Source organism: Zalophus californianus, chromosome 3 (assembly GCF_009762305.2).
Source record: "Zalophus californianus isolate mZalCal1 chromosome 3, mZalCal1.pri.v2, whole genome shotgun sequence".
Lineage (NCBI taxonomy): Eukaryota > Metazoa > Chordata > Mammalia > Carnivora > Otariidae > Zalophus > Zalophus californianus.
The window spans coordinates 53,511,379-53,525,487 of record NC_045597.1 but is presented as its reverse complement, the minus strand read 5'-3'; the positions used below and the strand labels follow the sequence as shown (position 1 = coordinate 53,525,487).

Genomic DNA, 14,109 nt, shown 5'->3' with positions numbered 1-14,109 from the left:
CACAAATTAGGGTTACCTGTTCAACAGTCCCTAAAGTATCTTTCAGGATTCTCGTTCCCTGCTGCTCGCTCACAAGGTGTCGGCGGCTGATGACAGTTCTCTTTACTATGCTCTAAGGTGGTTATGGGACCTTAAACCGACTCACTGAGAGCGGCCAAGCCAGCTCCACTCCGCACCCGGGGCCGGGGCGGCGCAGCGGGAGCTGTTACCGGGGATAAGGTCAGAGGGCGCCTGAAGAGAGCGTCAATGGGGAAGTCCTTTGGGGCGGGCGCAGCTGCAGCTGGTAGCGGGAAATCGAAACTCAAGCTGTTAAAACCGCTGCCCCTGCCCTTCGGAATCGCATCTTGGACTCGCTAAGAGTCCCAGCCCGCATCCCTCCCGCAGTGGGCGCCCGGGACCCGCGGACTCAGAGCTATGTTCACCCGCACTCGGGTGGTGGGCTCCGGGCTCGGCGCCTCTCCCGCCCCCCGTCCGGCCCAGGACCCCCCTGGGCGGCACCCGGAGCCAGGAAGGCTGCAAGGTCCCAGACGCGGGGTGGAGGCGGCGCCCCAGAGCCCTGCGCAGGAGAGCCCCGGGCTCGCGGGTCAGTGGCTGTAAGTACTTAACAACCTGTTTCGGGGGCGGGAGCCCAAACCTCAAACATACTCACAAGCACTCTCTTGATCATTGGAATTTGAAACCACAGGGGCCCAGTAAGTGGGTTTTTGAGAGACTGCAGCTTTATTTGCCTACACAAAAAGCCTTCAGGAATTATTACCTTATAAATTGAGCGTGCCAGTCTGCGGGTCTTTACTAAATGTCTGAGCTCCAGTTCCTTTCAAGAACACTGCTTTCTTGACTCTTGTGACTGGCTACAGGATTGAAAAGATGTATGTAGAAATCGCTGAGCTTCTTACTACTTTCCAGATACCTCCAGAACTCACACTCTTTAACTAGTATGAAAAAATTATTTTCCTTCCTGTCTTAAAAAATCCGGGCCCTAAATGATGCCAGGGTAGGGGCGGAGAGGAATGTGTTAGGGGGTAGAGGGTCCAAATGCTGCCTCTGGGAGCACGCTTGCATCTCAACAAAGTTGCCAGATAAACCACCTCTTAGGACCAGAGCCGTGAGGCTGGGTGAGGTCGAGAGTGGCTACAGGGTTTCCTGTCCTGGCGTGGGTAGGTTCTCTATGCAAGAACCGTTACAGGTAACTTTTATCTTGGTCTTCGGTTCAGGGTCTCCAGTTGGTACCCCAAAACATTTTGCTATGCCTTGTCAGGGATCCTCTTTCTTCCCAATGGAAGGAACTTCTTTAACACAATAGTATGGTGTACATACACAGTGCTTTCGAAGCCCTGACTCTGTGAATTGTAATTGTCCTGGTGGTTTCATTTTCATTTCCCCCCTTTCCATCAACTCCCAGTCACACGAAAGACATGCTGGTTGCTAAGGAACCGTATTTGACCTTAGGACCGGTAAACAGTAGATTTTCTTTCATCCTTAACTTTTGAAAGAATTCATAAGTATTGGGCTTTTAATATTATTCAGCTTAGGGTTACCCTTAGATGGGGTGGGTGAGCCAGATGATTTCAGTTGGAGATTGCTTCATTCCTCTCCTTTGCAGAATGAGAGGTGTCTTGCTACAATAGACATTCATTAATTTCAAGTAATCTACATCTCAGTAAGCTGTAGCATTTAATGTAGTAGAGATCATGGGCATACAGTCTCATGTTGATGATGAACACTCTTTATGTCTTTTTGTTCTATTAAAGAGCATCTGCTTGGATATAACCCTTTAGTTGCAAGCTCTTAACAACTCATAAATATTAGTGGTTGCATCTATCTGTTTTTATTTGATTGTAAATTACCCCAGAATCTTGCTGGATGAAATTGCTCAGAAAGGGGCAGTTTTCTAATTAATTGTCCAGAACTCAATACCTGAAGACCTCACTGCATTCGCATTTTGTGATTTTTAAGATTTGCTAATAGACCATTAGAGTGCACATGGGAGAGTTCAGTTAGTTTTCCTGGAACTGACTTATTTATTTATAAAAGATTTATTAGAGAGAGAGAGAGAGAGAGAGAGAGAAGGGCAGGGAGAGGGAGAGAAAGTCTCAAGCAGATTCCACACTGAGTGTGGAGCCCGATGTGGGACTTGATCCCAGAACCCTGAGATCATGAACTGAGCTGAAACTAAAAGTCAAATGCTTAACCATCTGAGCCACCCAGGTGCCCCTATTTATTTATTTTTAAAATGTGAACCAGTTGCAATAAGTAGAGCATTATAAGAGACATTCCCTTTTAGGTGTTTATTTTTATTTTTTAAAGATTTTATTTATTTTTGACAGAAAGAGACAGCGAGAGAGAGAACACAAACGGGGAGTGGGAGAGGGAAAAGCAGGCTTCCCGCTGAGCAGGGAGCCCAACGCGGGGCTTGATCCCAGGACCCTGGGATCATGACCTGAGCTGAAGGCAGACGCTTGACTGAGCCACCCAGGCGCCCCATCCCTTTTAGGTGTTGAATATCTAAGATCCTGTTTGGACCACTCTGAATTCTTACATCTCCATCAATCACTTCTATTTACTGTTTATTCCCACTTGTCTCCTTTAATGGAACTGGAAAACCAAGGAAAATTGTTGCCTGGTAAATAACATCTTAGTAAAATTCACACATACACTAAAGCCATTAAGAAGGGGGTTTAATTTGGGACACCTGGGTGGCTCAGTTGGTTAAGCATCTGCTTTTGGCTCAGGTCATGATCCCAAGGTCCTGGGAGAGTCCCACGTTGGGCTCCCTGCCCAGTGGGGAGCCTGCCTCTCCCTCTCCTCCCTGCTCGTGCTCTCTCTCACTATCTCTGTCTTTCTCTCTCTCAAATAAATAAATAACACCTTAAAAAGGAGTTTAATTTATTCATTTTTTTTAATTTTTGGAGAGGAATTACAGCATTTTCTGATGGGAAATAAAGAAAAAGGAAGTATTAAGTGCTTAATAAGCTTCATTTGTTCACTTTCAATATGAGCTTATTTAGATGATAAAGGATTGAGATATAACCTTGTATTGGGTGCATCCTTCCATTAATTCATTAGGGAAGTGCCAGTGTAGGCATGGGAGCATGGGCTTTGAGGACAGACGCACTTGGGTCCACATTCTAAATTCTACCATTAATTGCTCTCTGAGCATCAATACGGTGCTTAACTACTTTATGCCTTAGTTTCCTCATTACTTAAAATGATATAATACCCATCTCTTAGGGTTTCGTTGTTTTTGCATGTGTGTATGCATAAAATGTAGTGTCATGCCTAGCGGAAAGGAAATGTCCAGTAAGTGTTGGGTGCTGATAGCCTTGAATTCACTTAACAAATGTTTACTGATCAAGTGCCATGCTGTCACCCTGAAGTGGAGTGTTTGTACCTTGTAAAAATACACTGATTTAAAACACCTACTTACATATAAATATAAATAGAGATTTTAAGGCAATCTTTTACAATTTAAAATGACTTCTGAGAATCTCTAATAGACTCTAAGGCAAGGCTGTGTTCTGACTATATTTGGATTTAAGTAATTATAAGTGCTAATTCATATAGGCTTTCCCAATTATTTTTAGTTGGTGATTTTTCTCTTGTCCCTAAATATTATAAGCCATCTACACAGATTTAAAGAGAAAAAAGCTCATATATACTTCAAATCCAAAGTAACACTTTCCCTTTCAATATTTTGATTTTTTTTTTTTTTTGGTAAATATCTCACTCACTTCTATAATATCTAGATAAATATAAGAATAAAGCATGGGTTTTTCTGGAAGGGGGTTTTCACCTGACTTTAGCCAATTCTGGGCAACAGGTTCTTATCTGTGATAGCAACACAGGGTTCATTTCATTCAGAGGCTAGCCTATAATCATACCTGGAAGTGGTCCTTTAGCTTGATGCTGTTTAAAGGAAATAAAAAGATATTCTAAAAATGAACCTGTAATGTGGAATTTTGCTATACAGTTTACATCAGATGAACTGAATTTGTATATAAATTAACATATTTGCAGCCTACTGTACACTAAGAACTGAAGAGACTTAAAGATGGGCAATAATAATAGCAAACACATGAAATGCTTAGTATATGAAAGTGCATTGTATATATTGTCTCTTTCCGGCCTCACAAGAACCATATAAGAGGATCTCTAGCTCTGGATATTTAATTAAAAATTTAGGAACAAATAACTACTCAACAGAAGATAAGCCCTTAGGTAGCTTATAGTCTAATTGATGGGGCAGACAGTGATTAGATAATTACAGGAATGACTCTTCATATACACTATAAAGGAAAACCAGAGTCTGAGCTAGTCTTGGGAGCCTGAGAAGTGTTCCCAAGAAGTGATGTTCGAGCTGCAATCAACAGGATAATTGGGAGTTGTGTGTTTTTTTGCTGACATCATACATTATTCCAACACCAACCAACTTCACTTCAGTTCAGACACTACCCAGAGTTAGCACAGACCCCATGGATTAGGGCCCAGTCTCTCAAGATTGCCCCTGTTTCAAACACCAGCCACAAATGGGGTCCCCAAACTACCCACACTTCTGCCTGGCTGACTACAAATGTGGGTGTTTCCATGACCTCTCCTCCCCCAGTTTGATAATTCATTAGAACGAATCACAGAAATCATGGAAACTCCTATACTTACGATTACAACTTAGGAATAGCGAAATAGAAGAGATGCATAGGGCAAGCTATGGGGGTGGGGTGTTGCCCAGAACTGCCATACCCTGTCTGGGTGGGCCACCCTCTCAGCACTTTGATGTGCTCACCAATCTAGAAGGTCCTCAGTCCTTATTCAAGAATATTTATTCCAGCTTCATTACACAGGCGTAACTGATTTAAAGCATTGGCCACTGAGTTCATCACTGAACTCAATCTCTAGCTCCTCTCCCCTCCCCAGAGCTGTCAGAGGGGCAGACCTGAACGTTGTAACCCTCTAAGCATACAGTTGGTTTTCCTGGCAAATAGCTTCCATCTTAGAGCATTCTGGGGTCATCTCATTAGCATACAATCAACACTCTTATCACTTGGAATCCCAAGGATTTTTGGAGTTCTGGGCCAGGAACCAGGGACAAAGACTAAGTTTTTATAGTTTTGTGATGCCACAGGAGTTTATATTGCCTCTGTGGCAGCCAGGGAAACTTGCTCTCCAGATCTCCTTCAAAAGAACTTACTGTGGGAAGCATAGTCCACTGACAGTCCCAGCTGCAACCCCTTTGTCCATTATACCCTTTGTTCTGGGAGCACGCTGATTCTGCATTCTTCCAGCCAGTGTCTGAACATTCCAAGGTGGTAGTGTCAGCCTATTCCTGGCCCAGGTGGGACTCCTCTAATGGGCAACTTTTACCAGAAGATTCCCCGTTGACGTATTTAAGATTTTCTCAGAGTTGTACAGAGGCTTTTCCCACTCAATCCCCCTCCTCAATCTGCTTTCATAGGTATCACATCCGCTCTTGTTCTTAAGGCTTTCATGGCCTACCCCTGCTCATTCCCCTTTGGTCCTTCACAAGCATTCTTCCCAATAAACTTCTTACGTGTCTGATCCTGTCTTGATGTCTTCTTTTTGGAGAACCCAAACCGACACAGCCTTTTAGATACACCAGACCCCTGATTACAATAGCTTAGACACTACATCTGTTGAAGTGCTATGTAACTGTACTGGGGAAACCCACTCCTTTTTCTTATTTCCTCCCTTTGGGGCTCCAGTTTCCTTATTTCCCTACTCAATCTTCAAAACTTTTCCCAGTTTGCTGTGCTCCAGGGAAGGGAATAACCCTGGTAACTGATACTTTTCTTTCCCTTCATCCTCGAAGTCTCAAGGGACAGTGAAGGGAGAATAAAGATGGCTTTGTCAGACCACTTATTAATGGCCAGTTCCCGATTTCTCTCTTTTCCTCTTCAAGAACACTGTGTTACATTAGTATTAAGTGTTTTATACATAGAAGGTGGGATATAAAGTGGAATATATGATAACATAATCATTAAGTTATAGTGTTCAATTTTTGTGAACATCACTATCTAATAATCGTTGACTATATTCTGAGTCCTGAAGTATAATGTCTTATGTCCAAGACAGATCATCAAAAACTTCTTAGGTCATTCTTGACTCACCTCATTTCAATCCAAACTAGCCACATAAAATAGTCTTAAATTAAGTGCAAGTTTTTACAAACTTATGACAGCCTATAAGAACTGCTTTCACTATTTCTTTTTCACTGCAGTGCCCCTCTTCTGAATCCTCATATGAGTGTGAGAAAATAAGCTTTTGCCATAGATGTTAAATGGCACGAAAGCATCGGGCTATTGCTCCTCCCTGGGGCTAGTGAGCTGAATAATGACGAATTTCCTTTTAATGCTATGAAATAATAGTACATAGGAAGAGAAAAATCTATGATTGATTCTGATGAGTAATCTTCTTGACAGCTTAATATAGATGGCTATTCATTAGAGGACTATAACTCAATCTTCAGACAAGGCTCATAAGCATTCAGAAAGTTTGTAAAATACAGATAGTATTTAACTCTTAATGATAATTATATGGCTCGATGAGCTTGTTAGGTGTCTCAGTGATTACTATATTCTACTAGCAGCCTAATCAGTAGAACTCTGCCTATTTGACTTATTTTTGAAACAAAAAATGTGGCAAAGCATGCCAATACTGTAGTAGCTTAAAGTAAATTACTTGTGACCTTGAATAGTCAAACTGGGTACCCCGAGAGAATAAAACCAAAATAACAATTAATAGCTGGAACTCTTACATCTTGGACTCTTAACCATGTGCTAGACCTTGTACTACACATGTCATATAATTCCTTTTTCTCATCACAATAAACACTTGGCCACTTTACAGTTGAAGAAACTGAGTCTTGAGAGATTAAATAATTTCCCAAGGTCTCAGGGCTTTTTTTAAATGATAGAACCAGCACTCCAACCTAAGTCTATCCACCAAAGTCTAGATCCTGAAATGAGATGGAGCTGGAGGTAGAAAGTGGTGGTATAGCTGGCTAAGTTCCCATCAATCGTCATATTTTTACATCAAGAAAATAGAAATTCTATAGGCTAAAGGGAGTGATGCTACAGAAACAGTGATGTGACATTTACAGCTTTAAAATTCTTTGGATAGGGAAGTAATTTACAAGAGTCAAGTTTCTGTGGGGATTCTCTTGTCTCTGCTGCTTTTCTTAAATGATGGTTTGGCGGGCTTGCATTTGAACAATTCTCTCACCATCCCCTCACCATCCCTGTTTATGAGCAACTTAAACAACATCCCGCCTCCTGGTGATGTTTCAGACTTCTGACCATAGGCCAGAGTAAGCAATTCATTTGACATTCATGATATTGGACATGTGTGGGTATATATGAGTTTATATAAAAAAAATTCACAACTCTCACCCTTACTGTGTGTGATGCACTCTGACATTTTCTACTCTCATTCATTAAAAATAAACCCATTAAATTGGTTTTATGACCCATTAGTGGGTTACATGTATGGTGTGAAAAAACATAGCTCTGTGCATGGCAGAAGAGATTGCTGGAGTAGATGGAAAGAAAAGACATTTTGGTTTGCTTAGATCCAATTTATCTTCCTGTTTATACAGGAGAGTAGAAATTATGGTTCTGTTTAGAACAAATTTCCAACTTTTCTGTGCTAGATTTCACTCCTCTGTATGGAATGCATTTGCAGTCTGCCAAGTCTTAGGGAGCAATCATTTTTGCTCAAATACAATATCAAAAATGAGTGGGCATTTCTCAAAAAGTCTTTGACAGCTGAAACAGTGAAACAATAAATCAACAGGATGATGAAAGCATGAAAAAACATAATACCTATAATAATCAGTAGAGGCATAGCAGAAATGAGAAAAAAGAAACTTAGTTCAATTACACAATAAGGTTATTTAATTCAAAGTCAGTAGAGTGCTGTAAGTTTATACATATTGTTAAGGTTAATTGCATCTATTCAGAATCTATTTGAATCTGAAACAAAAGCTTAACGGGAAAAAAATCATCAAAGGGAGAAGACTGCAATTGAAGGGTCTGTTCTATATCAGAGAATCAGCTAATGATGATCTTCCTTTGTTCTGTAATGTTTGTAATTCCCCCCCAAATATGAACACTTAAAAGGCAATCCATTAAAGTCCTATAGAAAAACTAAAGACATTGATCATCATTAAAACTCAAGGGCTAGTATGGCCCAGTGTCTGTTTTACTGTGGCACCAGAAGAGAGTGGAAATCCTGTGCTACCTAATCTTGTAAGAAAACCTGAGCCCCTGCTTGAAGTCTTTATTTTAAATATTTCCTCATTAAAAATCTTCAGAATATTTTCCCCGATTGTAAAAGTAAGGTTATATCTGCTTTTATAAAAACTCAAACATTACAAAAGTAATACAGAAAGTAAAAGTCCCCTGCAATTCAAATCCTTAGAAATAAACACTTCAAATAGTTTGATAGGAAGACATCTTTATTTTTAAAGTGTAAATGTGCTCGTTGATTCTTTGTGCCAAGTAGAAAGTCTTAGAGCCATTACACTTTTTGATTTCTATTGCCAGTAGAAGGTGACAGGCAGGAGAAGATATGTTCTTTTTCTAATCTTTATTTTAAAGTGTGATTGCTCGCTATCCTATAGGCAGATACTGTTTTCACACTGGTTTATTATTTAACTGTGCAAGGAAACAACTCTTGTTCTAACAGTGGACTTTTGGATAATATCTTTTACGTGGTACTCTTCCCCAAAATATTTGACCTGAACATCTAATCACGAATAAATCATTTTCTCAAATCCAGATTGTGAGGTGTTCTATAAATTCTATAAGGCAATTTACCTGGTGGGGCGCCTGGGTGGCTCAGTTGTTAGGTGTCTGCCTTCGGCTCAGGTCATGGTCCCAGGGTCCTGGGATCGAGCCCTGTGTCGGGCTTCCTGCTCTGTAGGAAGCCTGCTTCTCCCTCTCCACTCCTCCTGCTTGTGTTCCCTCTCTCGCTGTCTCTCTCTGTCAAATAAATAAATTCTTAAAAAAAAAAAAAAATTTACCTGGTGTATTGGTCAGGGTTCTCCAGAGAAACAGAACTAAGAGATTATATATTTGTATATAGATACAAATATATACAATATATATTTGTATATATATAATCTAATTTATAATATATATGCATATATAAAAGTACATATTATAAAGAGATTGTAATAAATATATATAATATTTTGTAATATATATTATAAATCATTTTAGAATTATATAAATATATAACATATAACATATTTTTATATATAAAGAGATTATTTCATATATATATATATAAAGAAATTTATTATAAGGCTATAAGGTATTGGCTCACATAATTATGAAGGCTGGGAAGTCCCATGATCTGTCATCTGCAAGCTAGAGACCTAAGAAAGCCAGTGTGTAGCTCCAAAACCTAAAAGCAGGAGAGCCCATGGTGTACATTCCCTTCTAAGTGTGGAGGCCCGAGAACCAGGAGCACCAAGGGCAGAAGATTGATGTCTCAGGTCAGCCAATCAGGTCAACATTGGTTTCAACCTTCCTCTGCCTTCCTTGTTTTGCTGAGCCCATCAGTGGATTGGATGATGCCCACCCACAATGGGAAGGGCCACCTGCTTTACTCAGACCATGGATTCAAATGCTTACATTTTTCAGAAACATCCTCACAGACGCACCCACAAATCACGTCTAGCCAGGGTACCCTCTTGCCAGGTCAAGCTGACACAGAAATTAACCATCACACCTGGACTTTCCAGAAATATAAGTCATGAAAGGTAGGAAAAAGTCAAGGAAATGGTCCTGGATCATTGAAGTCTATAGAGACGGGTCAAACAACAGGCAGGTGTAATCTGTGATTGGATCCAGGATGCGGTGGGGGTAGGGAAGAATATTCTAAACATTGGAACCATTTAGAAATTTGAATATAGAATAAATATATATTAATATTAATTCCCTTGGGTGTGATAGTTTTTTTTTTTTTTTAAACCTGTAAGTAGGGGAATGTCTTTGTTCTTTTTTTTTTTTTAAGATTTTATTTATTTATTTGACACAGAGAGACACAATGACAAAGGGAACACAAGCAGGGGGAGTGGCAGAGGGAGAAGCAGACTCCCAGTGGAGCAGGGAGCCCGATGCGGGGTTCGGTCCCAGGACCTTGAGATCATGACCCGAGCCGAAGGCAGATGCTTAACCACTGAGTCACCCAGGTGCCCTGGAAATGTCTTTCTTCCTTAAGAGATACATGCTGACGTGTTCAGGGTTATGTTACTGACTGCAGCTTACTTTCATATAATTCAGAAAAAACAAAGATGAGGAAAGTGAAGGAAGTGTGGCCAACCATTTACCAATCGGTAAATATAGGTAAATAGTATATGGGTTTTCATTTTACTAATATTTTAATTTTGCTTGTAGGCTTAAATTTTAAGATAAAAAATTGGGGACAAAGTAATTTCAGATCATATTCTAAAGTTCATTGTGCCTCTCTTTTCCTTTATTCTTTTGGAATCTGGAGAAATTAAAAGGAAGTTTGTCATGGAGCTGTATGCTTAAGATTTGTACAGTTTGTCCTAAGTATATTATAGCTCAATAAATAATTTAGGGAAAAAACCTGGGCTCAGAACCATGTTACTTTTGCAGATGACTATTTGCTAATCTTTAATGAACTATTTATCAACACCACTTTGTTTCATGCAGTGGTTCTTATTACTCCTAAGACACAGATCAAAGAAAAGAATCAGGAACTAAGATATGGATGTTAGAGAACAATGCCAGAACCAGGGTTGTAAAAAGACAATTAAAAAAACTAAATCGCATACATTGTGGAAGAAGATGGAGCAAAGAAATTCAGTCACAGCATGAAAAAGGAGATGTACTGTGATTTCGAGCTAGGTTTTATTACATATGGTGAAAGAGGTGACATATATGTATGTTATACATAATTCTCATATTACAATTACATATAATAGATATCTGCAAATAGGTATCTTAAGCATAGATGGCTTTATTTGTTTCTCACCTATGAAATAAGTCTGAAGGTAGTTAGTCTCTGGGTGATGTAGTACAAATAGCAGGCAACCATAACAGAACATTTATTTTCTAGCATTGTTCTAAGGACTTTGTATCTGTACTCTAAGATGTAGATAGCTGTTATCCCCATTTCACAGGTGAAAAAATAGAAAAACTAGTAAGTTGCTCAAAACTGTAGTTAGAAAATAACAGAATTAAGGTTTAAAACCAGGCAGCTTGGCAATAGATTACCACTAATGTGGTGGTTTTATAGTCACAGGGCACCAGATGGCTTTTGTCCTTCTGTTCTGCCATTTCTGATACATGTCTTCTGTATTCAGGTTGCCTCATTGACCAAGATAGCTGCTTGAGCACCAGCTACCACTTCAGTCTTCCACGAAGATTGGAAAGCAACAGAAAAGACTTTCCTCTCTGTCTCCATTTGAAGGAGCTTTCCTAGAAATCCTTCTATATCACTTCCACTTACATTTCAATTTCCCAAACTTAATAACATGGTCATACCTAGCTATGAAAAAGGTTGTGGACTGTAGTCTTTTAATTGGGTACATTGTCAACCTGAATAATATAAAGGTGCCATTAGAAGGAGAAGGTGAAAATGAATGGGTAGAGTCAGCATCTTTCCTAGTTTGAGAATTGAGGAGAGTCAAACATAAGAGCAGACATTAATCATTCAAACTGTTTCTGGGATTTCAGAAATGCAAATGGGATATCTAAGGAAGAAAAACTTAAATGTAGTCCACATTCCTGTTCAGAGTATTGATTTTAGAGGACTATTAGAGTTATCTTCCGGATAATATTCTGCGCAAAGCTTTATTTTATGCTTTGTACATCCTGCAGGATTGTTTATAATACTGAACAATTGAAACAACTGAAATAGTTAAGTGAGAGGTTATATTATGCTGCATCCATGTTCTGAAGTATTATATAGCCCTTTAATATCAAGCTTGTTACATGAATAGTTGGGAAAATCACTTATAACTGAAGACATAAAATTGGACTTAAGATATGATTGCGGCTGTGTAATAATAGGTACAGAATATAGATTGGACTGAAATTCACTCAAATAAAAGTAATCGTGGGGGTCCCTGGGTGGCTCAGTCGGTGAAGCATCTGCCTTTGGCTCAGGGTCTTGGGATTGAGCCCTGCATCAGGGTCCCTGCTCCGCGGGGAGCCTGCTTCTCCCTCTCCCTCTGCCTGCTGCTTCCCCTGCTTCTGCTCTCTATCAAATAAATAAATAAAATACTAAAAAAAAAGTAATTGTGATCTCTAAGGGGTGGGATTATGAGCAACTTTTCAATATTTAAAAAATATATTTTTGTGCATTTTCATGTATAAGCATGTTTCTTTCAAAATCTAAATCAGAAATAAAAGATGAATTTTGTTTTTAAATGTTCTATGCAGAGATTCAGATATAAATCCCTCATACCTTATATTTCTGGTTTTGTCCTTTAAGTTACAGATAATCTTGAGGAGCAATGCTTAAGACATGTGGACATAATCAGATCTTAGTCTATTAATAATAATAATAGAAAATGGGGACACCTGGATGGCTCAGTCAGTTAAGCATCTGCCTTTGGCTCAGGTCATGATCTCAGGGTCCTGGGATTGAGCCCCACATAGGGCTTCTTGCTCAGCAGGGAGCCTGCTTCTCTCTCTCTCCCTCTTCCCCTCCCTACCACTTGTGTGTGTGCTCTCTCTCTCTCTCTCTCACTCGCTCTCACAAATACATATATATATATATATATATATACACACACACACACATATATATAAAGAAAATGTACAACCATTGGTAAATATGTGGTTTTTATGCAAATGCAAATTTCCTTGTCACTAAGCTATTCTTAAAAGCGTGTTTATCCTGAATATTCTCTTGTTGGAAGACAGTCCTGCTTGGGCCTCTTCCACCCTTGTATGTCTTGCTGGGTGTGCCAAGACAGCACACCAGACATTTTTTCATCTGGACTATTCCTCAAGGTTGTTATGTAGCTGGGAACCTTGAGAGATGAGGTAAGCTTTCCCCAGAATGAAGACCAGGCTTGCTTACTACCTGCTGTAAAAAGAGTGGATTCCTCAGCTGTGTTCCTCAGCTGCCATGCAAACATGCTGTGTGTGCAGCATCTATCATGTTACCTCCAAAAGACATGGGGCGGGAGAGAGCAGACATAAATACACTGATGCTCATGCTGTGTGCTGTGCCATGAGTAATAAAGTCTGAGTTTCTGACCCAGGGGTCTCATGGCTTTTGCCAGTATCTATGAAACAGTAACAGGCTAAGGGTAGCTTGTTAGGTTAAAGTTAGTTTGCAAGTGATAATTTGGAGCTGAAATACATGCGAAACCATGTGGCCTAGTGTAGAGTTACCTCCACCTGAAAGAAGGGGCACATTTTTCTAATTTGCATAAATTTACCACATCTCACTAAGTCATGAGCCTACATAGGGGTACTGGGATGGATGGATGTGTGTGTGTATATACCTCTTTAGACTTTCCATGAAGTTATCCTACGAACAAAGGTACTGATGACCTGTGATCCCTTGTTTATCTTTTCTCCCTGGGTGTCTCTTCAGCCCTCTGGGGATCTATTCAACTGTCCAACAGAAGCTGTGAATTAAAGAACTGACCTGCTTCACATCAGCCTCTTGGATGTGTAGACAATGTTTTGGACTCTGCAGGTTCTGAGACCAAAGAGAATCCATGAGCCCTTCCACAATGGAGTTGTGGAGTGCTGGGTCAGAGTTGGTGTAATAGGTTTAGTGGTTAAGGATGATTTACTCAGCCTGATCTTGTCATTTTTTGTTTTTCTTGGGAATATGGTCTGTTTATAAAAGAACTTTTGGCAACCTGAATGCCTCAAAAGTTTTGACTTATAATTTGGCTAAAAGCAGTAAGCTTCAGATGCCCATATTAAGGTCACAAAACAAAAACCAATATGGAAAGCCATAGCTAGAAAATAAATTTCTATCCAGTGCTTTTGATTAACCAAAAAATCCTTGTTTTTCAAGTTCATGCAAGGTTAAGATTTTCTTGAACTATGAAAATCTCAAACTAATTTTTTTTTTTTTGTAGGATGGTAG

General features: G+C 39.7%; 1 protein-coding gene across 2 annotated transcripts in view; it reads left to right on the top strand.

Annotated features, from left to right (window-relative positions):
• The first annotated feature begins 275 nt into the window (after positions 1-275).
• EPSTI1 (epithelial stromal interaction 1) overlaps positions 276-14,109 on the top strand; it is a 95,024-nt gene continuing 81,190 nt past the window's right edge. For both annotated transcript variants that reach the window (XM_027591093.2, XM_027591092.2), the window contains exon 1: positions 276-593. In XM_027591093.2, coding sequence (XP_027446894.1) covers positions 415-593 — 179 coding nt within the window. In that variant the 5' untranslated portion in view covers positions 276-414. The remainder of the gene's footprint in view (positions 594-14,109) is intronic.